Here is a 27,993-nt window from a genome sequence, read left to right on the forward strand (position 1 = left end):
GTAAAACAGTCCCCAACAGGCGCCTGAAGAATGTATAAGTAATTTTTTTTTGATGTTTCTGTCTTTCTTTGACTCCGCATTAAAAATTAGTTAAACATACCTTATGGACGTTACTTTTCCCATGAGACTATAAAAAAATAGACCTTTTAAGGTGGACTTAAAAAAACAAAACAAACCATAAATCTATCGGGCATTTCGTGGGCAGCCCAAAAGACCTGGCGCGCAAACGAGGAGGGGGCCTCGCGGAGCCGGAAGCGCGAAATGGAGAACAAGATGGCGGACCTCGATTCCCCTCAGAAGCTGTCAGGGATTTCTCCGCCTGAGGGGATGGGAGGAGGCCGCTGCTCGGAAATCTCCACCGAGCTCATTCGCTCCCTGACCGAGCTGCAGGAGCTGGAGGCTGTATACGAACGGCTCTGCGGCGAGGAGGTGGGGGGCTAGCCAGAGGCAATGGGCTTAGGACTTGTCAGTCTCGGGAAATCGGGCTGTGGGAAGTTCTCTCTGTGCCTCTGCCGAGGGAAACAAAACAGCACTTATTGAAGAAGCAGGAGTGTAATTGAGTGTATTTGGCGGGACCTGACGTCTCTATTCACTTGGACTGATGCCCCTAAGCTTGTTTTCCCTGTTATCCTGGCGGTCTGCTCCACTCCTGGTCCCCACCCCACTTATTTGCCTGGCCCTTAATGTAGGTTTTTCTGCCGGAGTAGTTAGACTGACAGCGTAGGTCAACTCGCTTCTCAAAATAAGACTAAAGGCTCCCTTGCGTTGACTTAGCAATTTAAAAATTAGGAAACGTTTCCACCGTGTTATCTCAAATATTTAAGGAGGAAGTTGTTGCAAATAAACTTGAAGCGTTTTAAGACTTATTTTTGTGGGAAAAGATTTGGGGGTGTAACTGTAGTTCGGTAAGTGTACAGCTTTGTGGAAGCTTGAGGTTTAAAGACAGGTACAACTGTCTAATCTTGGACAAGTGACTTTCATCCCTCGGGCCCCTGCTTTCTGGCCAATAAGGAGGATGGACTATTCTCTTGAAGATTCCTTACAGCCTCCATTTTCCGTGGCAACCTGATGCTGTCAGTATATTTGTGAATATCATTTGGGTTCCTTGCCAGTCAGAAGAAAGAGATCCAAGCTCTGATCTAAAGTTTTAGTAGCGGGCGCCTGGGTGGCTGAGTCAGCTGAACATCAACTCTAGATTTTGGCTCAGGTCATCATCCCAGGGTCATGGGGATGAGGGTGGAGCCTGCTTGAGATTCTCTCCCCACCTCCTTGCACTTTATCTCTAAATTAATTAATTAATAAACGTTTAGTAGCTGTTCTCTAAACCAAACTTTAATTTTTTTTTTAATGTTTATTTATTTTTGAGAGAGACAGCACGAGCCAGGGAGGGGCAGAGAGAGAGGGAGACAGAATCTGAAGCAGGCTCCAGGCTCTGTGCTGTCAACACAGAGCCCCACGCGGGGCTCGTACCCACAAGCCGTGAGATCATGACCTGAGCTGAAGTCAGACGCTTAACCGACTGAGCCACCCAGGCACCCCCCCCCCCACCAAACCAAACTTTTAGTGTTTCTTTTAGAGAGAGCAAGAGAAAGAGTGTGAGCAAGGGAGGGGCAGAGAGAGAGAGGGATATAAAATGTGAAGCAGGTGCCAGGCTGTCAGCACAGAGCCTGATGGAGGGCTCTGAACCCATGAACCCCGGGATCATGACATGAGCTGAAGTCAGAGACTTAACCAACTAAGCTATCCAGGCACCCCCTAAACTAAATTTTTAATTAAGGTTGTGAGTACAAACAGTTTCAGCAAGAGCGAGGGGGGATTATTGATATCTTTGAATAGTTTCAAACATTAACTTGCACCAACTCGAGCAGTTTATGATAACATTTTTCAGCAAGATGTGCTTTATAAAATTCAGTGTTAAGAATTTATTATTTATTTAATTTCAGAGTGCATGAGTTGGGGAGAGGGGCACAGGAAGAGAGAGAAAGAATAAACCAGGCTCCACACTCGGCGCCTAGCCCAACACGGGGCTTCGTGCAGGGCTCCATCCCAGAGCCCTGGGATCATGACCTGAGCCAAAACCAAGAGTCAGACACTCAACTGAGAGCCACCCAGGCACTCCATAAAATTCAGTACTGTTAACATTCCTAAGCTTGCATTCATTGAGTTAGTCCATTTTTAAGGGAAATTTAAGTCCATCTTCCAGACAGAACAATATTAGTTCTGTATTTGTGTCTGATGACTGTCCAGGGAAGTTTCCCTCTGGATCCTACTGAATTATTTTAATAGAAATGCATAGCTGATAATAATGACTATTATTGAACAATATGCCACCATACTGTGTTAAGCAGTTTATGTTTGTTATCTTGTTTGGCTCACACAACAGTCCTGTAGGATACTCTTACATTTTACAGATCAAGAAACTCAAGCATAAGAAGGTTACATTAGTTGCAGTGATGCAGTAAATAACTTGGCTGAGACAATTCTATACTTATTCTTTCCGGGTACTGATTGTATCACTGTACACTGCGAAGAGACTCTTTGTAACTGCCACTTAAGAAATTTCATTTGTTTAGCCATTATATTTTAAATGCTTTCCTGCATTAGGCACTAAGATAATGATACTGAATAAAAGTTCCCTTCCTTTGTGGTATTCATCTGCTAAATGGAATGAAAATATACAGAAGGTAGCAACCATTATGCAATGTGATCACTGCAAAAATGAAATATTGTTCATTAAAGGCTTAGGGGAACTTAGTGAAAGGAAAGACATTTGGAATGGGATTCACCCTTCAGCTAAGTGGTTGGGTTAGATAATTTTTTAAAGTTCCTTCTGACCATTCTGATGACAAAATGCTTGTCTGTTTTTCAGAAAGTGGTAGAGAGAGAACTGGATGCTCTTTTGGAACAACAAAACACCATTGAAAGTAAAATGGTCACTCTACACCGGATGGGGTGAGTTTCCATCTCAACAAGAGCCATTGTAATTCCAGCAAGGTCCACTGGATAAGTTCCTGTTTTTCCTAACTTTCTGTTAATAAAATGCCAGTTGATTTTGAAGTGTAGAGGAGGATTACTTCAAGGTAAAATGAACACTTAAGGGTATAATCCACTGGTCAAAGTATCCTTGGACCAACAAGTACCAAAACTCATTTGGAAACTTATTGGAAATGCAAATTACAAGGTTCTACTCAAAACCTCTTGAACCAGAAACTCTGGGTGTGAAGCCCAGGAATCTGACACGCTTTTAACAAGCATACCATATGATTCTGATGTATGTTTCAAGTTTGAGAACCATTGTTCTTACAAACTGTGTATTTGTTAGCCATAAAAATTGCTCTTTGACCTCTTCACCCTCTGTGATTGTTGGTTAGTGTATTTTATACTCAGCAATTGGAAGCATCTGTTCTCTAGTTCTTTAGCAGTACCTATTTAGGGGTGTCTTTAGTACTTATAGAGAGTAATTTTTTATTTAATATTGGCCTGAGTTTTCAGTAAAATACTTTTTAGAAAAAGCTGTGAGTAGGGGTACCTGAGTGTCTCAGTCAGTTAAACGTCTGACTTTGGCTGAGGTCATGATCTCTCAGTTCATGGGTTTGGACCCCAGGTTGGGCTTGGTGCTGACAGTACAAAGCCTGCTTGGGATGCCTTCTCTCTCCCTCTCTGCCTGCCCCTCCTCCACTTATGCGCATGAGGGTGCTCATGCTCTCTCTGTCTCTCAAAATAATAAATAGGTAAACTTTTTTTTAAGTTTATTTATTTATTTAGAGAGAGAGAAAGTATGCAAATGGGGGGGAGGCGAAGAGGATCTGAAGCAGGGTCTGCGCTGACAGCAGAGAGCTCAATGCGGGGCTCAAACTCATGAACCATGAGATCATGATCGAAGCTGAAGTTGGATACTTAACTGCACCACCCAGACGCTGCTAAATAGATACACTTTAAAAAAAAGAAAGAAAAAGAAAAAGCTGTGAGTAGAGCGAACTGAGCTAAAAGTTGTGGGGAGGTACAAAGAGAGTAGAAGCCATGATCTCCATCTACAAAAAATTTTCCATCTCTTACTCATTCCTTCTCCCCCTTTGGATATGTGTGTGCTGACATATGTCTCCAGTCCCAACCTGCAGTTGATTGAAGGAGATGCAAAGCAGCTAGCTGGAATGATCACCTTTACCTGCAATCTAGCTGAGAATGTGTCCAGCAAAGTCCGTCAGCTTGACCTGGCTAAGGTAATCCCATTGAACTTCTGATGTTCGAATTAGTAGAGGGCAGTAGAAAAGCCACGACATTAAAAATTAGAGCAGCACCATTCAGTAGAAATCTAATGCAAGATACTGATATTGTGCTGAAGATAGCACAGGAAGAGAACACTTCAGACCCATACCTTTTGTGAGTAAAGATTTCAGAATCCTCAAAACACCACAAACCAGCAAACCAAATATAACAACATATTAAAAGGATTATACTATGACTGAGTGAGAATGCAGGGTTGCTTTAACATCTGAAAATCAGTTAATATAATCTACCATATCAATAGAATAAAGGACAAAACTACATGATCATCTGATAAACTCGGAAAAAGCATAAATTCATAAAACTTGGAATAAAAGGGAATTTCCTCAACCTGATAAAGGCCATCTATGAAAAACCCACAGCTAACATCATACTGGTAAAAGACTGGGTGCTTTCTCCTTAAAATCAAGAATAAAACAAGGATGTTAGCTCTTGATTTTCTTCAATACTGTACTGGAGTTTCTAGCCATAGCAGTCAGGCAAGAAAATGAAATAAAAGTATTCAGCTTGGAAAAGAATATGAACTACATATGTAATTTTAGATTTTATAGTAACCATCTCTACTTTATTATTATTATTTTTTTTATTTTTAAGTAGGTTCTGTGCCCAACATGGGGCTTGAACTCACAACCCTGAGATCAAAAGTTGCGGGCTCTGCCAACTGAACCAACCAGTCGCCCCACTAGTAGACATTTTTTTAAAAGAACAGAAATAGGTAAAAATAATTATAATAATATGCTTTATTTAACCCATTATGTCCAAAATAACATGATTACTATAAAATGCTATTTGTGAGGTATTTTGCCTTCTTTATTTCTGTACTAAGTCTTTGAAATCCAGTGTGTGTCTTACACATCTTAATTTTGACTAGCCATATGTGAAGTGTGTCTAGCCACATTTCAAGTGCCGCAGATCATTAAAGACTACAGTAGTGAATAGCATATGATCTGGGCTCTTGAATATGTCATTCCCAGCCTCAGTTTGCCCCTATGAAATAGGATAACTCCTCCCACTCTGTCTAGATCCTGCTAAAATAACTTACCATGAGACACTATAGTCACACAGCGACCAAGTCACATATTAAAGTTTCTTTAAAGTATTCTTGCTTGGGTGCCTGAATGGCTCAGTTGGTTAAGCGTGCGAATTCAGCTCAGGACATGATCTCACGGTTCGTGGGTTCGAGCTCCTCATCGTGCTTTGTGCTGACAGGTCAGAGCCTGCTTTGGATTCTGTGTCTCCCTTTTCTCTGCCCCACCCTCTCTCGCTCTCGCGCTCTCTCTCTCTCTCTCTCTCTCTCAAAAATAACAAACATTAAGAACAAATTCTTGCTTAATTCTAAAAGAAAAATACTTTACATATATTTCGTTTATTTTATTACATGGTTTACAATGCCCTGTTGCCAAAATACCAAATACACTCTGGTTCCATTATTAACATAAGCCAAATGTAAATATGGTTTATCCCTGTTCCTGCTTCCATTAAAATGATTGATCTGGTCACATAAATAAAATTGTATGATATCTGTCAGTATTATTCATCATCTGTCAATAAGAGTTTTGTGAGTGGTAGTGGTTCAGGGCTTCTGGTTAACCAGATTCTGTCCCTGAATCTCCATACCTTCTGAAGAGATGTCTTTGAACAATAGGACATTGTTTCTAAGCACCAAGTCTTTTTGCAGAACCGTCTCTATCAAGCCATTCAGAGAGCTGATGATATCTTGGACCTGAAGTTCTGCATGGATGGAGTTCAGACTGCTTTGAGGAATGAAGATTATGAGCAGGCTGCTGCCCATATTCATCGCTACTTGTGCCTGGACAAATCAGTCATTGAGCTCAGCCGACAGGGCAAAGAAGGTAAGTATCCCAAACTGTTGATTTCTACTGTAGTCATAAGCATCTATAATCTGAATAAGGCAAACTAAACCATGAAAAGGACCTCTGTTAGGCAATTTCCTTGTCTGGTATTCGACCCTATATAGATTGTAGTCCATCCTAGGGTATGTGTTGTTATTCCCATTTTACGGAAAAGGAAACTGAGTCCAGATCTGTTCTCTGATCAGTGGGTTCTTTCCACTTGACCCTATTGTCTACTCATAAAATTAAATTCTTAGCCTGGCATTCTAGGCCTTCTCACCTGGTTTTGTACCATTCACTCGTGAATCCATTCATTGTGCACATATATGGAGTTCTCTATATGCCAGAGTGTATATTACTTGCAATACTGTACATGTATATACTTTTTTCTCTTCATCTTTTTGTTTCTGTTACTTTGCTTCTCTCATTCCCTTTGTCTGGAATGTATGTTCCTCTTATGTTCCTCTTACTCAGATATCAAACCCCTGCTCATCTTTAAAAGATGGGATATCATTTCTGGCAAGACTTTTCTAATTCAATCAGAAATGTAACTTGTGCACACTTTTCTTATTACACTTACCACACACGTGTTTTGTTATAATTATTTGTGCATAGATCTTATTTCTTTTACTTGATTGTAACTTCTCTGTGTATTTCTAATGAATAGTGGTGCACAAAGTGGCATAGACCTGACATAGTACCATTCTTTATATTAATTCTCAATTTCCCCCCCATTGCACAGGCAGCATGATTGACGCCAACCTGAAATTGCTACAGGAAGCTGAGCAGCGTCTCAAAGCCATTGTAACAGAGAAGTTTGCCATTGCTACCAAGGAAGGGGATTTGCCTCAGGTGGAGCGCTTCTTCAAGATCTTCCCACTGCTGGGTCTGCATGAGGAGGGATTAAGCAAGTTCTCAGAATACCTTTGCAAGCAGGTATGGCCCCCGATTGCTTGGTAGGTTAGTGGTATGGTTCTCTGACTGCAGATTTGGACACTATATCAATCCAGTTTCTGTGGATTCTTTCTCACTTTGCCCTTTTCTTCTCTTGCCTGTAGTGTAGCAGGACTGGATGTATACATTCATTCAACACTTATGTGTTGCCAGCCTGCTGCATACTAGTCATGGCTGAAACTGCTATTGATGCACATTCATTTCCAACAACTAGGTGAAAATGTAGGAAAACTGAAATGCAAATTCTCTGACAAGTTGAATCACACTTTTTAAGCTGTCAGCCAAGAACTGGCTTCTTTTAAGAGTATTCAGAGTTGTTGGTAGTTGTTTTAAGACTTCATAACCAGGCTTGAGGCTCAAAATAAGCCACATTGAGATGAAGCAAGTGATGTCACTTATCATTAAATCCTGAAAAAGAAACAGATTTCAGTTAAAGTCTCAGCTTCTTACCCTTGACCTTAGATGGAAAGAAGCAAATCTCAGCAGGCATGTATGCAGAGGGTTATTGTTTGTAACTATATGTCAGAGTGCCTTCTGCCACATCTCCCAGAGTCCTCTATAATGGAACACTGTTCTGCATTAAGAAAAATGAGACCGTGGATGATTACTGAGTGCCAGGAGAAGAAGCACCAGCAGGTACTGATGCCAGAGAAGTTGTCCCATGAGCTGTTGGAGGCTTTTCACAACCAGGGCCCTGTGATCAAGAAGAAGCATGACATGCACAAGATGGCTGAGGCCCGCCATGCACTGGCTCACTACCGCTGGTGGTAGAGGGAGGGTAGGGGCTCTAAGAGGAGCCTAGGACTCTCTGCTGCAAGAAGTAATGAAACACTTAAGGGTTAAGGATGTAGTTCCTTTTTCAAGGCAGGCAGGCCTCATGAGGATGGAACAACATATTTATTGCTTGTTAGTCCTTTCTTTGGGGCCTAGAACTTGCTCTTCCTGTCCCATCTCCTTACAAAGAGGGAACGTACCACTTTAGATTTCCCGCAGAAACTTAGGGCCCATCCAGTCTCTCCCCTCAATTCAAGGGTAGAACTTAGGATGATATGAAAGGAAGCAGTTTTAATGTTAGAAAAGCTTTAGTAGAAAATTCTCACCCTGAGCTGGTGAGGCATGTGATGGGGTGCTACCATTTACTAAAACCGACTAGAAATTAAAAAACAAAAAAAAATGAGACAGATGCATACATGCTGACATACTTCATGCTCTGATGTATAGTTAAGTTAGACTAAATACTTTTGTTTCTGCTTAAAATGATAGATGTGGTAGGGCACCTTGGTGGCTCAGTCGGTTAAGTATCCAGCTCTTGATTTCAGCTTGGGTTATGATCTCAGGGTTGGTGAGATTAAGCCCCGCATCAGGCTCTGCAGCGACGATGTGGAGCCTGCTTGGTATTCTCTCTCTCTCTGCCCCTCCCCCACTTGTGTGTAGGCTCTCCCTCAAAATAAATAAACATTTTCCAAAAAATAACAGAAGTGGCGATAAAAATACAGGTTTGTATAAGCATAGGATATTTTTCAAAGGGTTAACAACAGTTATTTCTGGAGAAGAGATTTTAGGAGACCAAGAGGAGTAGGTAAGAGGAAGAACGGCTTTTCACTGAACACTCCTTTATTCCTTTTTAATGTTTAAGTGTGTGTGTTTTACACATTCTAAAAAATTAATTAAAATAAGGGAAAGATGGAGCTGTCTAAAAAGAAAATGCATAATCGTTTTTATGGCACTTTTTTTTAATCAGTACTTTGCCATGTGGGGCCTAGTAATGGCTTTTATTTTTAATCCTTTAAAAGTCCCTTCTGTGGTACCCAGATTATTTGTCCTGCTCAATAAAGCACCATTAATAACTTTATTATACTTGGAGAAGATTAGTGAAACTGGGGACTCTCTGCCTTTGGCTAATGGCACTACATATCTTCAAAGAAAAGGAAAGCATTATTTACAACTCTGAGTTGAAGAAGAGTTACCACTGTGTTCAAGTTCTTTGTCTTGCCTGAGGCCCAGACAACCCCGAGCCCACTGGGAGGTTCCTGTGTGCTGCGTAGGCTTTCAAGCATCAAAGCAAACATGGGAAAAAGAAAGTCAATGGGAGATCTTTTTGGAAAACTGAGGCCAATCTTTGATCCGAGAACTCCTGTGGATTTTCCACTTTTTTCAGGTGGCCAGTAAAGCTGAAGAGAATCTACTGTTGGTGCTGGGGACAGACATGCGTGACCGGAGGGCTGCAGTCATCTTTGCAGACACACTTACTCTTCTGTTTGAAGGTAAATCTGGTTCTCCACTTGAGGGAGACTGAAGCCCTTCCTATGTAATGCCCACATCCTAGTGTTTCTTCTCTCCCTGCTAACCTTCGGTTTAATCCTGTAGCTTGCTGTGTATTTATTTATCAGAGAAGTAACTTCCTATTCAGTATCTGATTAGCAAAAATTAGAGTCTCTCAAGTGTTTTGATCCTCCCTATTCCTCAAGACCCAAACTCTAAGAGTAAATTTAGTACTTAAGTGAATTACTAGGAAGAGAGTAATGCTGATTTCCAAAGATGCTTCTACTGAAACTCTCAATATAACTTAAATGCCTTCTAGTTTACCAAGGGTTGTACATATTTAACAGACAAATTTGCTTAGCAACTCCTGGCACTGGCAAGAACCATCTGTATTCATTTTGGGTGGTGAAACAGGTCTAAAAGGGTTGAGTTAGACCCCAGATAAGTCCTGGATAGAAAAAAGGAGTTAGTTTTGTGGGAAGAACATTTGGAATCCAGTCCTCTCATTTTCTCCATTCTAGGTATTGCCCGCATTGTAGAGACCCACCAACCAATAGTGGAGACATATTATGGGCCAGGGAGACTTTACACCCTGATAAAATACTTGCAGGTGGAATGTGACAGACAAGTAGAGAAGGTGGTAGACAAGTTCATCAAGCAGAGGGACTACCACCAGCAGGTGAGAAGGGAAAGCCACAGGTGGGTTTGGAAACAATGTTAGCCAGCAATACTGAATACATTAAATGGGAGTGGGGAGGGGAAGGGATGAAAAAAGATGAAGGTAGAAAAATAAATACGGAATGCAAACTGGCATGCATTTTGCCAGTCACCAGCTTACTTTGGATTTGAGGTGATATCAAGATGATAACGTAGTACAAGATTGCGAAAGAAGTAGAAAGGGCTTCGTGAAAGAAACACAAAACAGAAACATTAGACAGCTCGCTTAACACAATGTGCAGGTGATACAAGGAGAATTTTACTTCTTAAGGTCATAGTAAGTGTCAAGTAATTTGTCTCAGATTCCTCCTTAGTTCCTTAGGTACTAACAGTAATACTTGCTTTTTTTTTTTTTCTTTGAAACTTATTTGTCCTTTCCTTTGAGCAGAGGATGTAAGAGTAGGATTAGAAATAGGATGGGGCACCTGGGTGGCTCAGTCGGTTAAGCGGCCGACTTCGGCTCAGGTCATGATCTCGTGGCCCGTGAGTTCGAGCCCCGCGTCAGGCTCTGTGCTGACCGCTCAGAGCCTGGAGCCTGTTTCAGATTCTGTGTCTCCCTCTCTCTCTGACCCTCCCCCGTTCATGCTCTGTCTCTCTCTGTCTCAAAAATAAATAAACGTTAAAAAAAAAAATTTTAAAAAAAAGAAATAGGAGTAGCCCATACAATTTTATTTCTAGAACGCTACTAGACAGTAGTTGATTGTAATACTATTAACACCACTTTTACGTGCAGTAATGGAGGGGGGGGGCATTAGCATCTAAATCAAAAGTAAATCTTTGGCTCATCATTCTGATAGCCTACTTTTGGCTTGCTTGTTAAGCAAACTAAACTTAAACATTCTTCTATGCCAGAAGTTTAGAGTGACCAGCAAGAGGTAGGTGTAAGGAGGGTGGGGAAGAGCATTCTCATTTCTTTGGTATATTGCAGTTCCGACATGTCCAGAACAACTTGATGAGAAATTCTACAACAGAAAAAATAGAACCAAGGTAATAATCCTCTTTTCTTCAGCCCATAGAAGTTTGAACTGGTAATCATGTATCATTCAGAGACTGCTCTGTTACAATGTGGTTTATGTTTTAAAAATATTTTATCTGTGATTCAAGCTTTTACTATTTTCTAATAAAAGAAATAAATGCTTGGGACACCTGGGTGGCTCAGTTGGTTAAGCTTCTGACTCTTGATTTCAGCTGAAGTCATGATCTCATGGTTTATGAGATTGAACCCCGCATCAGGCTCTGTGCTGAGCCTGATTCTCTTTCTCTTCCTCTGCCCCCCTCTCCTCACTCTCTCTTCCGCTCAAAATAAATAGACATTTAAAAAAATAAATAAATAAAAGTAATATATAATCATTAAAAGAAAATCCAAACATTATAAAAATGTACACATTAGGTGCCACGCACTCATGTTTGGTAGTATGAAGGTGGCAGCAAGCAAAGTAAGCAAACCCAACATAATTCTTTATTTGTGGTGTCTGTAGTCTAAAGTAGACAGATAATAATAGCTAACACGTATATGGTATTCACTATATGGTATACATTGTTCTAAGCACTTAACAAATATTCAGTCATTTATTCCAGGGTTTCTCAGCCTCTGTACTATTGGCATTTTGGCTGGATAATACCTTGTTATAGAGGACTGTGTTCTTCACTGTAAGATGTTTAGTAGTGTCCTTGGCCTCCACCCACGAGATACTGATAGCGTGATGTCACTAGACACTGCCAGATGTCTCAGGGGTGGAGGGTGGGGGGTAAAATCCCTTCATTTGAGGATCACAGATTTAATCCATAAACATTTTTTATAGATGAAGAGACCGAAGCCTGAAGAGGTTAAGTGACTTGCTGACTGTCATACAGTGAGAAGATGGCAGTCAGGAACAGAATCCAAGCAGACTCTAGAGTTCATGTTGTTAATCAATATGATCTACTAAGTGTATGGTGCAGGAAAGCATATAATAAAGGGATGTAACCTAAGCTGATGAAATTCAAGGAAAAATCTCTGAGGAAATGACCTTAGATCTGAGACCTTAAGAGTAAATAGAAATAAGGGGCACCTGGGTGGCTCAGTCAGTTAAGCATCTGACTCTTGGTCTCAGCTCAGTTCATGGTCTTACAGACTCTCAGGTTTGAGCCCCGCATCAGGCTGTGCACTGTCACTGTAGAGCCTGCTGGGATTCTCTCTCTCCCTCTCTCCCTGCCCTTGTCACACTCTCTCTCAGAATAAATAAATAAACTTGAAAAAGGGTAAATAGAAATAAGAGGTGAAGAGTGTTCCAGGTAGAGCAGGGAAAGAAGAGCAGTGTAGTTGAAATGCAAAGAGTTGGGGAGAGCCTGGTATGAGATGAATCCAGAGAGGTTGTTCTTAGAGTCAGGCCATTCAGAGTCCTGTATCCTAAGTGCTATGGAAATCATGTGATTACAGTATGACCAGATAAATGTTTTGAAAAGATCTCTTGGAGTTTAGTGTAGAAAATGAGTTAACATATGTATATGATGTGAAGGAGGGGTTCAACTTCATTCTTTTTAATGTGGATATCAGTCATCCCAGCACAATTTGTTGAAAAGACTATTCTTACTGAATTGTCTGAGCACTCTTGTTGGAGATCAATTGATCATAAATGTGAAGATTTCTGGACTCTCATCTAAACTGTAGGCCTATCTTTATGCCACTACCACACTGTCTTCATTGCTGTAGCCTTGTAGTAAGCTTTGAAATTGGGAAGTGTGAGTCCTTCAACTTTTTTTTTTTTTTAATAATTTTTTTAGGGGCACCTGGTTGGCTCAGTCTGTTAAGTGTTTGGCTTCAGCTCAAGTCATGATCTCATACATAGTTCATGGATTTGAACCCTGCATTGGGCTCTCTGCTGTCAGCACAGAGCCCACTTCAGATCCTCTGTCCTCCTTTCTCTCTGCCCCTCCCCCAGGCACATGCTTGCACACGTGCTCTCCCTCTCTCTCTCTCTCTGAAAAAATAAACATTAAAAAAAGTCACTCAGAGTGCTTGGGTGGCTGTCAGTTAAGCATCCAACTCTTGATTTTGGCCCAGGTTGTGAACTCTTCGTTCATGAGATTGAGCCCCATGTCAGGCTCTGTGCTGACAGCCTACTTGGGATTTTCTCTCTCTCTCTCTCTCTCTCTCTCTCTCTCTCTCTCTCTCTGTCCCTCCCCTGCTCATGCTGTCTCTCTCAAAATAAATAAACAAACGTAAAAAAATCAGGGGCGTCTGGGTGGCTCAGTCGGTTAAGCCTCTGACTTTGGCTCAGGTCATGATCTCACAGTACGTGGGTTCAAGCCCTGCATCAGGCTCTGTGTTGACAGCTCGGAGCCTGGAGCCTGCTTCAGATTCTGTGTCTCCCTCTCTGCCCCTCCCCTGCTCATGCTCTCTCTCTCTCTCTCTCTGTCAAAAATAAATAAGCATTTTTTAAAAATCACTCATCAGGGGTGCCTGGGTGGCTCATTTGGTTAAACATCTGACTCTTGATCTCAGTTCAAGTCTCAGTCGCAGGGTTGTGAGTTCAAGCCCCATGTTGGGCTCCACGTGGGGCATAGAGCCTATTTCAAAAAAATAATAATAATAGGGGCACCTGGGTGGCTCGGTTGGTTACGCATCCAACTTCGGCTCCGGTCATGATCTCACGGTTTGTGAGTTCAAGCCCTGCGTTGGGCTCTCTGCAGTCAGCACGGAGCCCACTTCAGATCCTCTGTCTCTCTGCCCCTCCCCGACCCATGCTTGATCTCTCTCTCTCTCTCTCTCTCTCTCTCTCAAAAATAAACATTAAAAAAAAAGAAACTTTAAAAAAATAATTTTTTTAAGTTTATTTGTTTATTTTGAGAGAGAGCAAGCGAGAACAGGGGATGAACAGAACGAGAGAGCCAAGCAGGCTCCTTGCAATACAGGCTCAACTCATAAACCCATGAGATCATGACCTGAGCTAAAATCAAGAGTTGGACACTTAACCCACTGAGCCACTCAGGTACCCCTCAATTTTGTTATTTTATTCAAGATTATTTTGGCTCGGGGCACCTGGGTGGCTCAGTCGGTTAAGAGTCTGACTTCGGTTCAGGTCATAATTTCACAGTTTGTGAGTTCAAGCCCTGCATCAGGCTCTGTGCTGACAGCTCAGAGCCTGGAGCCTGCTTCAGATTCTGTGTCTCCCTCTCTCTGCCCCTCCCCCACTCATACTCTCTCTTTCTCAAAAATAAACAAACATTAAAAGGGAAAAAAAGATTGTTTTGGCTCTTCATCTGGGTAGGTGAATGGGTGTGGGACACAGCTTAATGGTTTAGCCTGAAATCCCACCACAGCTAAATAAGAGGATGGGAAGTTGTGGTTCCTTTCATGTGAGGCATAGATCATTTTTATTCAAACCACTGACAAAAATATACCTCCCCGTCTCTTATTTAGCCCTGACAGCATTTTTGTAGGTGAATGGTTCAGGTGAAACGGGTAAGTGGAATATGTGGTTCACAGCTGTCTCTGATTATAATTGGGCCAGCAGACCAGGATGACCATCTGGCAGAGCTAACCCTTCTGGGCCCAGTGGAAGAGGGAGTTTGGGACTCTTTGCCCTGTATCTCTTAAATCTAAGGGAATCCAGTGTCTTCCTGCTTATTCCTTCTGCTCCATGTATCTCAGGGAACTGGACCCTATCCTGACTGAGGTCACCCTAATGAATGCCCGCAGTGAGCTGTATTTACGTTTCCTCAGGAAGAGGATCAGCTCTGATTTTGAGGTAGGGGACTCCATGGCCTCAGAAGAAGTAAAGCAAGGTAAGACGTGTTTCCCATATTTTCTGGGAGGGCTGGGACAGAATTAGCACTGTTTTCTGATAGTTAAGCCACAGATCTCTTAACAAGGAAGTAACTAGGGCTTCTTAGCATCTGAGGTCTGTGGGCAAACTAGGAAAGCTAGACTTAACTAAATGTTAAGGAATGGACAGGATCTTTGAAGCCTTTTACTCATTTTACAGGTGAGGAAAGCTAATACCCAGAATGGTTAAATTATTTTCTTCTAATCTTTTCTCTACACCACGTTACCTCACCAGCTCTGAGTTAGGGATTGGTGTTTAATTTAGATCAGTGACATGGGGCGCCTGGCTGGCTCAGTCAGAAGAGCATGCAACTCTTGAACTTGGGGTTGTGAGTTTGAGCCCAACAATGGGTATAGAGATTACTTAAAAAATAAAATCTTGGGGCGCCTGGGTGGCGCATTCGGTTAAGCGTCCGACTTCAGCCAGGTCACGATCTCACGTCTGTGAGTTCGAGCCCCGCGTCAGGCTCTGGGCTGATGGCTCGGAGCCTGGAGCCTGCTTCCGATTCTGTGTCTCCCTCTCTCTCTGCCCCTCCCCCGTTCATGCTCTGTCTCTCTCTGTCTCAAAAATAAATAAACGTTAAAAAAAAAATTTAAAAAAAAAATAAAATCTTAAAAAAAAATTCACTATAATCTCCAATTATTATGTTCTCTAATAATGACAAAACATTTAGAAATAACCTGTGTGTCTAAAAATAGAGTTCATTTTTTTTTTTTTTTTATTTTGAGAGAGAGTGCAAGCATGGGTGGGGGAGGGGCAGAGAGAGCAGGAGACAGAATCCCAGGCAGGCTCCATCCAAGCCATCAGCCAGGAATCCTACTCAGGGCTCAAAACTCAAGAACCATGACATCATGACTAGAGCTAAAATCAAGAATTGGCCGCTCAACCAACTGAGCCACCCAGGCACCCCTAAAAATAGAGTTTAAAAAATGGACTGGGGCAGGGGGCCTGGGTGACTCAGTTGGTTGAGCAGCGGCCAACTCTTGATTTCGGCTCCAGTCATGATCTCATGGTTCATGAGTTAGAGCCCCTTATTGGGCTCTGTGCTCACAGCTCAGAGCCTGATTGGGATTCTGTTTCCCACTCTCTCTCTGCCCTTCCTCCCCTTGCTTTCACTCACTCGCTCTCTCTCTTTCTCTCTCAAAAATAAATGCATAAACATTAAAAAAAAAAAAATGTGGACTGGAGTGCCTGGGTGGCTCAGTTAAGCATCTGACTCTTGATTTTGGTTCAGGTCATGATCTCATGTTCGTGAGATGAAGCCCCACATCAGGTTCTGCTCTGACAGCACAGAGCCTGCTTGGGATCCTCTCCCTATCTCTCTCTCTGCCCACCTCCTCACCTTGTGTTCACTCTCTCTCTCCCCCAAATAAATAAACATTTAAAAAATTAAAATGTGGACTATCTACCTGATAAAATATCATACGGCCATTAAAAATAAGCTAAAAGAAAAATAAGCTATATAGAAACTGTGAAAATATTTATGATATTATCTTTTTTTCATTTTTTGTATTTGAGTGTAGTTGACAACACAATGTTACATTAGTTTCAGGAGTATATGATAAAATGGTTTAAAGCAGAATACAAAATTGTATCTGTACCATGATTATAACTATGTAAATTATGTACAGATTGGGAACAAAGACTAGAAAGGAATGCGGGAAAATGAAAACAGTTGGTATTTTTGACTTAGGGAAGAAAAGTGAGTATTTCTTTCTTGGCTGTCCCCTAGAGCACCAGAAGTGTCTGGACAAACTCCTCAATAACTGCCTATTGAGCTGTACCATGCAAGAGCTAATTGGTTTATATATTACCATGGAGGAGTACTTCATGAGGGAGACTGTCAATAAGGTAGGACAGAGGACACATCCCTTGGAAATGGGGCTTCGTGTCCAAGAAGCCGGGCTGAAAGAAATGGCCAAGGCATGTCGCATTTCCTAGTCCTGCTTTGAGAATATCCTTGGGTGCTGACTAAGCAGTACCACTTTGTATGGTTAAGAGGTCATCTTTGGGGTTGTCATGCTCTCCAAAGACCCAGCTGGATGTGTTTTCCAGGGCTCACAAAACAACAACTTAGCTCCTCAGGGAGCCTACTTGTGCCCTGCCTTCTTTGAGGTATGTGGGTGAGGAAACTCGGGAAAGAAGGGCCTCTCCTGATGTCTTACATCCCAGTTAACAGATGTCCCCAGGGCAAAGTCCCTAAGTACTTAATTTCCTAACATAGTCATCAGTAGGGAAATAAGCTATTTTGACAAGGAAAATTGACACCAAGATATAACTAGAGTAAGCCATGTTGGGAGAAACAAGGACAAGCTATAGAAAAGGGAGCAAAGCCAGAGCATGTTCCAGAACTATCTAGAACAGTGGTGTGCAGAATTGGAGCTCTTACTGGCTGCTTTGCCTTTTGGTTAGGCTGTGGCTCTGGACACCTATGAGAAGGGCCAGTTGACATCCAGCATGGTGGATGATGTCTTCTACATTGTTAAGAAGTGCATTGGGCGGGCTCTGTCTAGCTCCAGCATCGACTGTCTCTGTGCCATGATCAACCTTGCCACCACAGAGCTGGAGTCTGACTTCAGGTACAGTTGACTCCCTTTCTACTTTCTAGGAAGCAAAAAGCTCCTAGTTGTGACTGATTTCTAAGCCTATGTAGCTTCCCTTTTTTCCATGTGATTCCAGTTCAGTGCTATATAGGCTATGAGCTTCTATCCATAGCACAATATCCCTGACTTCAGACAGCTGTATAGCAGCCAGATACCTTACAGGCCAAGTCTCTGCTCCCTGGACTGGATTGGAGGGGTTACTGGCCCTCAGACCTAGGAAAGAGAATAGGCATCTCAGTTGAAGGCAATAGTTGTAATAAAGTAATCATAGTTACCATTGCTACAGGCCAGCCACTATTCGAATTTCTTGCTCTTATTCAGTCTTGATAACAACCATTAGCCCTCTTTTACATGAGAAAACTGGGACTCAGATCATACAGCTCATAAATGATGGAATATAGAATAGAGTCCAGAACTGACTCCCCAAACCTGTTCTCTAACTACTTGTATGGTACTGCCTTTCACTAAGCTGTACTGCCTCCTCTTGAGTCTGTTGGAGCTCAATGCTAGTAACTGGGAGCCTCGCAGGGAATAAAGAATTGGCCAGTCTTCTCTGTATGTTCTTGTCACATCAGTGCCATTAATGGGTTGTTGGGTCTCTCTCATACCCTGGATGCTCAAGTTTTCCTATTATCGTCTCAAGGATTGGTTAATCCCCCAAAAGAGCAGGCCATGCTGCTGGGTTAGGGTCATGGGCCCTCTGGTCCTGTGGTCCTGGAAGCCAGATTGAATGCTGTCAGTCTCTATATGCCATTCTGCACCCACAGGGATGTTTTGTGTAACAAGCTGCGGATGGGCTTCCCGGCCACCACCTTACAGGACATCCAGCGCGGGGTGACGAGTGCTGTGAACATCATGCACAGCAGCCTCCAGCAAGGCAAATTTGACACAAAAGGCATTGAGAGCACTGACGAGGCCAAGCTGTCCTTCCTGGTAGGTAGCCCTATAGGTCAGGAGCTGGTTGGTTTATTTCAAGAGTTTAAACTATGACCTCTAAGCCACAGTATAATTGGCCTTCAACGGGAAACTTTTCTTCCAGTGTCTGTATAGAAGGAAAATTCCTCTTTAAGGAAAGCTCCTCTTAGAAGGTTCTGAAACCATTTCTTAAGTCGGGACCTATTTCTGAGCAGCCCAACGCAGGACATGAACTGTTCCTTGCCTAGAAGGCTGGGCACCTTGCAACTCAGCTCTCCCAAGTGCTCATTCCCAAGAGGACTGCGAAGCTGTTCAGGGGCTCCACTCAGTATCATGCTTGGTTTGCACCTGCTACAGAGCCAACTGTAATATCTGTGCCAAGCTTCCAGACCACTTCTGTAAGGCCAGTCCCACAACATGGGTGGGGACTGATCATTTAGACCTACCAGGGCTCTTTTCCTAGCAAACTTCTTAGGCTTTCAACATCCTCAGAAAGATGACCTTTTTTAAAGCCCTTAGCTACCCGGAATGACACAAAATGAAGCAGTGAGTTTTACCAGGTGTGTGATAGCTGGGAAGAAAGAAACATGAAAGGATGAAGGGATTTATACAAGGTTAACAGCCAGTTTGTGATGAGCCAAAAAGAATACAGCTGTATTCTGGCTCAGCCCTTTCTGGCATGTGCTGTCTTGGCATTCAGCTCCACCCCCACATTGGCCAGAGCCATCTTGGCTCCTGGGGTACAGAGCCTGAAGGAGACATCCAATAGCAGAGCTCTCCATCAGTAGTCCACAGATGGGGTCTCTGAACACCTTGGGGTTGGATGCTAAATGTATACTTTTTTTTTTTCCTAGAAACAGGGTCCTTGGCTTTTATCAGATTCTTAAAAGGTCTGTGACCCCAAAAGTGTTAACAGCTGTTGTTCTCACAGACAGAAGCCTAAACATACCAATATCTACCTACCTGTGCAAGGAAACCCATAGGAACTGGTCCTCAGACTGCTGTTTAGGCAGCCTCACTCACTTCCTGTCACTGAAAATATTTTCCCTGAGCATGGGTTCTGTTGATCTGGAATGTCCTGGTTGTTGCCAAAAAAGAGGATCAGCTCCAAGAAATTATTACCTCTGAAATACACCTTTGGAGACCTTTGCCAAAATGTTTGGCAACCAGCTTCATTTGATCATGAACTGACTTAAATTTTTCATTTTGTTTGCATTCTGTTATTTCATTTTCTACAGAACTTACTTTTATTCTTTCATTTCTCTACTCAGAAACGACTCCTAGCTTTGCACCTTTGCTTGGTGGTTTGTTGACAGCCTCTGAGCCTCACTTATCCTACCCCTCTAGCGCAGGATATTTTCCTCTACTTGGCCCCGCAAGTCCCCATTACACTGGCTGCTGTGCTTTTGCACATTCTCGGCTGCCATGCACAGCTTCATTGTTTGAGGGCCCAAAAGATAAGGCCAACATGAAAGGTGATGCTAAATGGTTAGTGACAGATTTCTAGTTTTCCTGACGCCAAGTACTTAAAATGTCATCGCTCCCACTGCAGCACTCATTTCTTATGTCACCTTGATTCATTTGGCTGTCAAAATGAATTCCCCAACGGTGTTGACAGATCATTCGCCATGAGCTGGGGATAAGCCCAGTGAATCCATGCTTACAAGGACTGTCAGTACAAGGAAGCTTTGAAATCCATACCTCTTGAACCCAAATCCATTTTCCCTTTATGATAGATTTTTCTTATGCCTCTAAATGCTTTGGAAACATTTAAGTTGTGGCCCTCATCCTTGAGCTGTCATCACAGTACACTTATTTCTCTGGAAGCTTGTGATGTTAGCAGCCTTGTGTTGTGGCATGCTAATGAAAGGCTTTAAGTCTTATCCCTCCCCGATGGAAGCGGCCTTAGCAGCACTGTCAGCAGCATGATCTTTCACGATTAGCTGCAGGACACTGATGAGGGAAGCACTCTAGGGAACACAGGAGGGCCATCCTAGTCTCAATCCCTGGGGTTCTCGAATTCTTCTTTTACTCTCAAATCCTGAAGTTCCTGACTCATCTTTTTGAAAATAGGCTCCTCCCTACCTCATCCCTGCCTTCGTGGTCATGCCACCAGCACACCAGTTCAGAGACAGTATGATCCTCTCATACTTTCTGATTCCTGCTCTGCACAGCCTCTGGAAGTAATACTTAGTATTCTGAAGCCACAGCTGTGCTCGTATGGCATTCACCTGTTTTACATAACCCTCAGTGCCAACCCGTTGTCCACAGGAGAACATAGCACCCAAGTCCCAGTCTGACTGCACTCGCCTCTGCAGCTTTACAAACTCTTGCTGTTTTTCTGCACATATCCGTGTACTGACTCTGCTTATTCCCAAATACTTTTTGGGGTTTTCTGCCACTCTGCAACTGTGTATGTTCTCCCTTCTTCAGAACACATTTATTTACTCATTCAGTCAACAGATATTTATTTGAGAAACTTTTATATATCAGGCACTGTTCTAGGTTCTGGAGCTACATTGCCCAATAGGGTAGCCAGTAGGCAGAGTTGGCTATTTAAATTTAAGTTTAAACCAAAAATCCAGTTCCTGAGTTGCACTAACCACATTTCAAATGCTCAGTAGCCATAGATGACTAGGGGCTACTATACTGGACAGTTCAGATTTAGAATATTTCCATCATCAAGAAAGTTCTTTTGGGCAGTGTTAAAACTGAAGATACAGTTCTAAAGAGAACAGAATAGATCCCTGCCTTCATGGAGCCCTCATTCTAGTGGGAAAGGCAAACAAGAAACAAACAAAATGATACTGGATAATCCTAAATACCATTAAGAAAATAGCAAACAGGACAGTGCCCTATAGAAAGACTGATAGGAGTGGAGAAATGTACTCACCCTCATCTGTCAGAATTACTCCAGACTTTTTGATCTGAATAAAGTTCATCTCAGTTACAATTCAGCCATGGAGCTTTCCTTGAATGCCTTAGAGCAAAATGTTTCTTTCCTCTAAATGACCATAGCAATTGGTGCCTTCATCATCACTTTTGTCACATGCTGCTTTTTATGGTTGGTATTTCTGTATCAAGCTTATAAGGCAATAGAGTTATGAAAGAAGGAGCTCTTGGCTGAGAGGAGGGAGACCTGACTCTATTCCTGGCTTTAGCTCTGTGGCCTTTCACTTTCTGTCCACTCACCCTGCTTTATTTTTCTGCATGGTGTTTATCTTTATCTGATATTTCTTACCTGACTTCCCTTCTGGAATTGTGGACCCTATGAGAGGGTGGATTTCAGGAAGCATTTTTTTTTTAATTTTTTTTTAATCTTTACTTATCTTTGAGAGAGACAGAGACAGATGTGAGCCGGGGAGAGGCAGAGAGAGAAGGAGACGCAGAATCTGAAGCAGGCTCCAGGCTCCGAGCTTGTCAGCACAGAGCCTGACGCGGGGCTCGAACTCAGAAACCATGAGGTCATGACCTGAGCCAAAGTCAGACACTTAACTGACTGAGCCACCCAGGCGCCCCAGGAAGCATTTCTTAAATGAATGTCAGTCTTTGCCTCACTGACCTGGGCTTTAAGTCACAGGACTTCTCCCAGATCTGTGTGCCAAAACATGGAGCAAAAAGATCTGAAACCTTGGGTCACTACCCCTAAGATCAGATGACTCTCCTGCCTTAATGTCAGGCACAGGAGAAAGGGCGAGCCCGGTTCACTATTCTGCCCAATCCAAGACCTGAGCACCATACCTGATGCCATTGCTGTGGGTGTTCCTTAGCCCTCCTCTGGGCCTCAAGATTACAGCTGTCAGCCAGTCTGGCACTGGAGTGGGTACAAACACCAGTGAGCAGTGGGTCACATTCTCTGTCCTTACCTCCCAGGTGACCCTGAACAACGTGGAAGTCTGCAGTGAGAACATCTCCACATTGAAGAAGACTCTGGAGGTATGAAGAAAATAGCCTATCAGTTTTCAGTAGCTGCAGCTTCTCCAGGCCTCCCTGTGAGAGGGGTTCCTACGCGCTTGTTCTGGTAGGGCCTGTGCATTCGCTGGCATTGAGCCAGCCTTCCTTTAGAGCACTTGAGGGGATCAACATGGGAGTACCTCTGACCCACAAGCTGGAAGATGAGGATTTAAATTAGCACTTGTGGCACATACTTGACCTGTGACCTCAGATAAGTCCCTTAGCTCCCTGAGCTTGGGGACTCTCATCTACAAAACAGATCTTCTTCCTGCCCTAATTAGGGTTTACTGGGGGGCCTAACTAAAAAAGGGTTGAAAGCACTTAAAAAAATGATAAAGTCCTCAAAAAAATGTTAGGAAATTAAGATGAAATAGGGTTTGCCAAACCCTGTACAAAGCTGTTGCAGTTACCATTTTTTTTAATTTTTTTTTTTTAACGTTTTATTTATTTTTGAGACAGAGAAAGACAGAGCATGAACGGGGGAGGGGCAGAGAGAGAGGGAGACACAGAATCGGAAGCAGGCTCCAGGCTCCGAGCCATCAGCCCAGAGCCCGACGCGGGGCTCGAACTCACGGACCGCGAGATCGTGACCTGAGCTGAAGTCGGCCGCTTAACCGACTGAGCCACCCAGGCGCCCCAGTTACCATTTTTTTAAAGGAAGGCTGCATAGTGTGTTGGAAATTGATTGGGCTTAGAAGTCAGATCCCCCTAAGTTCATGTCTCTGCTGGACCACTGACCAGCTGTGTGGCATGAGGCAAGTTCTCTACCTCCCTGAGCCTCAGCATCTTCATGTATAAACAGGAAGAATGATCTCTGCCTCACAGAGTTGTAAAAAATGAATGTAATGAATGTAGTAATATAAAACATGAGCTATGTGAGACGCATGCAGTGGTAGTTCATAATTGTATTAACAGTTATAAATAGCAGCATGGAGCAATCACTTTGTTAAGTGTTAGAAAACGAAGAGCCCAACTCTGCCCCAGTCTCAAACTCTGCCTCTGGGAGAGGAGGGAAGCCGGGGTCCTGCTGCCTCAGCAGACCCTTATTTCAAGGAAGATACAGTGCTGCAGAGGCACAGGCTGATGATAAGTGGCAGCTCTAGGGCTGAGCAGCCTGCAGAGGCCAGGACCCAGCACAGGGGGAGAAGGCCTTGTAACTGGCGGGCTTCCTAAAGGAGGTGCAGGGAGAGCAGTCAGGTGGGAGTTTACAGTAGTACTGAAAACCGGACCAGATGAGGAACTTACACCAGAAAGGCCTTAAAATGGAATAAAGTAAGAGTGCTACTTACAAAGTACCAAAAGCACAGGATCTGTCACATGGTATGTGTTCAGCCGAGTGGCTGTTATTGTTAAGTCATGTCACCTTAGATTGTATTCCAGACTTTATCCTTTACGTTCAAATATTGGATTTTGAAGGAATATTTTGGGAAATGTTAGAAATTGAGAACTGAGCCGGTAGAATTAGCCAAGTAAAAAAAGGATAGCAAAGAGCTGAAAAAACAATTGCCATAAATTCTACCCAACTTAGATTTGCATTTGCAGGTATTCTTTCTGAATCCCACTAGCAGCCCTTTGAGATAGGTCAGGTGGTGTGATGTCCATTTTACAGATGAGTTTAAAAGGCTAGGTAAAGATAGTGTATACTGTAGCTGCTGTGTAACTGAGGGCTTCTGCCTGCTGTATCAGTCCCTTTGCAACTCTTCCACACTGCTCCTCCTGCTGTGGCCAAAACAGCACAAACTTCTGAGGAGACTACAAGAAATTCAGGCAGTTCTGGCAAACCAAAACGTGGTGAGTTTCAAGCAGCTCCCCCTGTGCATTCTCTACTCCTAGGCTATCGTGTGGGGATTGGGAACAGGAACTCTGGAGCCAGAATCCCAGCGTGAATCCTAGCTCCATGACTTAATTGTTGTGTGGTGTTAGATAAATTATTAACTTCTCTGTGTCTCGGTTTCCTCATCTATACAAAGGGATAGTAATAGTACCTACTTCATAAGATAGGTACTTTAATTAATAAAAGTTAAATGCTTTAAACAGGGCCTGGCATACAGTAAGCATTTAAATCTTAGCTGTGATCATGATGATCTCCCTTGGGCAGCCAGACCAAGTTATTTAAAAAACAGAACCTATAATAAAAGCCAGCATCTCCTTAGTGTCTACTACTTGACAGGAACTGAGCTAAGCACTTTGTGCATTCAACTCTTCCAACTACCATGGGGACAAGGATTTGTGTTCCCACTTTTTAAACAGGGAAATTGAAGCTCAGAAGCTTTAAATCACTTGACCAAGGTCACTCAGTCAATATGTAGCTAAGCCAGGATTTGAAGCTAGGAATGTCTGACTCTAAAGGTATGAAAAATCTTCTGGTTTTTGTGTTTCTTATTCACACCCCCTGTTACCAATACTCTCATATTACAAAGGGGGAAATGGGAGTCAAGTGGCTAGCCACTTGTTTTCTGCAACCTCTCGAGGACTGTTGCCTAGGATCAACCATAGCTGGTCTTAGAGAAAGCTGAAGTTGGAGAAATGGCTGGTTGTACATGGGGCATCCTCTTCACCCTCCAGGCACCCACATGGCCCATCCATGCTGGGAAGCCTGATAGCTAGGTGTTCTCTCCTAGAGTGACTGCACCAAGCTGTTCAGCCAGGGCATTGGAGGGGAGCAGGCCCAGGCCAAATTTGACAGCTGCCTTTCTGACTTGGCTGCCGTGTCCAACAAATTCCGAGACCTCTTGCAGGTAAGCCCCAGGATCAGTTGCTGACTAAATCCTGTGCCTGAGTGTTGCTCTGAGCATATTGTTACTGGTTTATTATGGGCTCCATATATATAAAGAAACAAGGAGGAATGAGAGAGTAGCATGCAAGAAACTGAACTCATGTGAGTCCCTTGAAGACTGAAGATTTTTCAGCCGTTGTCATGCTGACAAGCCAGCATTCTGGTCCTCTTGAGTCTCCACTTGGCCCCCACAGTGCCAAGAGCCCAGAAAGGTGCTCAGAGGAAATGGAACCACTTGGTTACTTGGACCCACTGCTTGGCCTTAACCAAAGGTGCTGCCTAGTACCAGGCACTCAGAAGTCTCTTCTGTTGAGTTTGCCAAACCACTCCCATGACCTGGACCTGAATTGGCACAGATCTGGAAATGAACATGTTGTTTCTGACCTCTTTTATTAGCATTATCTCTTTTAGACTTTGGACAGGCCCGCAGGAAAGCCCGCGAACTGGAAGAGTGCCCTGGTGGTCAAGGGATGGATGGAGCAGAAGGGAAGGGGTAGGTACATGTGCCTTTTGTGACTGACGCATCTCTGCCTTGTCCCGCAGGAAGGGCTGACGGAGTTAAACAGCACAGCCATCAAGCCACAGGTGCAGCCTTGGATCAACACCTTCTTATCTGTCTCCCACAACATCGAGGAGGTCAGCCATCAGGCCCAGGATTACCCCTCATTCTCCCAACCCCCAGCTGGAGGGCAGCAGAGCTTTCTCAACAGACCAGACCTTACATGCTTCTCTGGCCCACTTCCCTCACCCTCAAAGACTAGGTTCTTCCCAGTAAGCAGGTTATTCCTGCACTTAGAAGGGCTCTGAAAGACACCTAAAGGGAGTTTGCCATGACCTGATATGTCCTCTTTTATTGAGGCTTTCTGTCCCACCTACGATAGACTTCGGAGCTTTATTTTCTAGCCTAATGATGTCATTCCTGTAGAACACAAGATGCAAAAGGAAACAAAATGCCAGGAGCTTTACCATGTTGTGTGGACCACTGCTGCAGCCCAGAGCCATTTGCTGATCAGAAGTATGATAAAGCAGTAGCAACAGTATATGCTGGCTTGGGCGTCCATGCTGCTTTTTAGCTGAATGAGTCAGAAGCTACAAGACCTCTTCCTCTGTTTTCCTAAAGGGGTGAAAGCAGGGTGGGGTGCATGGTACTTTTTGGAGAGGCCCCCAGTGACCCAGCTTGTTTCTTGACAACAGGAAGAATTCAATGACTATGAGGCAAATGATCCTTGGGTACAACAGTTCATCCTTAACCTGGAGCAACAAATGGCAGAGTTCAAGGTGAGCAGAGGCTCTAGGGACCAGGTTATGGAATTACCCACCTCTGCCCAAATCGACAGCCTTTGTCTTCTCATCACACTCCTACTGGGAACTCTGAAAACTCTTCCAAGCCCCGGCCTATAGACACACTCCCCGATGGCCTCCTGTAACTGTGCCCCCCTCCCCCTACTGAAGAGTCCTATATAGGCAGAGCAGCTTAGGTAGGACTCCCGCTAATGTCTAGCCTCTGTGTGCAGGCAAGCCTGTCCCCAGTCATCTATGACAGCCTGACCAGCCTCATGACCAGCCTTGTTGCCGTCGAGTTGGAGAGAGTGGTGCTGAAATCCACCTTTAACCGGGTAAGGTCCAGCAAGCACAGGTCCCCAGCTCTGTTGTTTTTCTTCTGAGGAAGACAAGTCCTGCCACCCTAGGACTTGCATTCCCTCTGTCTGCCATCTGCAAGCCTGCATATCCAGACCCGAACCTTCCCTGGCTTCTGAGGCCTTGGAGCTGACTGAGGCACCACATGAGGTCCAGCTGCCTTGCAGCCCATCACTGAGGAAAACTAGGGGCAGGTTCCATGTGGCTGGAGGGCCAGGCCTTGAACACTGAGTGAGCTTGCGTTCCCTTGCAGTTGGGCGGTCTGCAGTTTGATAAGGAGCTGAGGTCACTCATTGCCTACCTTACCACAGTGACCACCTGGACCATCCGAGACAAGTTTGCCCGGCTCTCCCAGATGGCCACAATCCTCAATCTGGAGCGGGTATGTGCAGCTCTCCGGGCCTAGCAAGGGATAGGTGACTGGGAAGAGGCAGAAACAAAATCTGGATCCCTCTCTACCTCTTCACACCAAGCCTCCACCATCAGTCCAGCCCTGCAGAGCACCTTCTTCCTAGGCACCCCTGCTCTGTCTCTGGTGGAGCCCAAGGCCTTCTCTCAGGATAGCCTCTCATTGCTGACTTTCTGTGTTCTTCCCCACAGGTCACTGAGATCCTAGATTACTGGGGTGCCAACTCTGGCCCACTGACATGGCGCCTCACCCCTGCTGAAGTACGCCAGGTGCTGGCTCTGCGCATGGACTTCCGCAGCGAGGACATCAAAAGGCTGCGTCTGTAGCTGCCAGGGGGAGCCCACCTGGTCCATCATACTTCAGGGCCCGTTCCCTGAGTGGCCACAGCCAAGAAGCTGAGCAAGGATGTCTGGCTTGAGGAGCTCTGACAGCCCGACTGTTCCACTGCGGGCAGCAGGAAACAAGGCTCAATTCACTCTGCTGTCTGCACTCAGACCTGTCTTGGTGGTGCTTTGCAGGCAGTCTCTCCCCACCAGGAGAAATGAATCCCCCTGGGCTCTTACCTACATGGGAAAGCCAAGGCAGGCCAACCTTCTGCACGGGTGGTCATTCTCTCATCCTTAGACACTACAGCAAACGAGCTGCCTCCATGCCAGCCCTAAAGGACTTGGGTATATCTGGGGACCTGGGGAATTAGGTTTACTCCCAAGGAGAGGCTATGATGTTTATGCTCATGCTGAATAAAGACACTCCTTGGTGATAATGCCAGTGTGCTATTTCCAGGGAGGGTTAGATGCTATAGGGCAAGACAGGTCTACCA

The 27,993-nt window shown here is 43.9% G+C and overlaps 1 protein-coding gene across 1 annotated transcript; it reads left to right on the forward strand.

Moving 5' to 3' along the window:
- Positions 1–239: 239 nt before the first annotated feature.
- Positions 240–27,936, forward strand: COG4 (component of oligomeric golgi complex 4). Its single transcript, XM_058708542.1, has 19 exons — positions 240–429; positions 2,870–2,952; positions 4,106–4,220; positions 5,963–6,137; positions 6,880–7,073; positions 9,250–9,355; positions 9,875–10,032; positions 10,999–11,057; positions 14,704–14,837; positions 16,611–16,729; positions 17,291–17,457; positions 18,249–18,414; positions 22,270–22,332; positions 24,972–25,088; positions 25,670–25,762; positions 26,321–26,404; positions 26,641–26,742; positions 27,018–27,146; positions 27,365–27,936. Exons 1-19 carry the CDS (start codon positions 262–264, stop codon positions 27,497–27,499), a joined length of 2,367 nt encoding a protein of 788 aa, XP_058564525.1. The 5' UTR covers positions 240–261; the 3' UTR covers positions 27,500–27,936.
- The last annotated feature ends 57 nt before the right edge of the window (positions 27,937–27,993 follow it).

This window comes from Neofelis nebulosa, chromosome 17, assembly GCF_028018385.1.
Source record: "Neofelis nebulosa isolate mNeoNeb1 chromosome 17, mNeoNeb1.pri, whole genome shotgun sequence".
Lineage (NCBI taxonomy): Eukaryota > Metazoa > Chordata > Mammalia > Carnivora > Felidae > Neofelis > Neofelis nebulosa.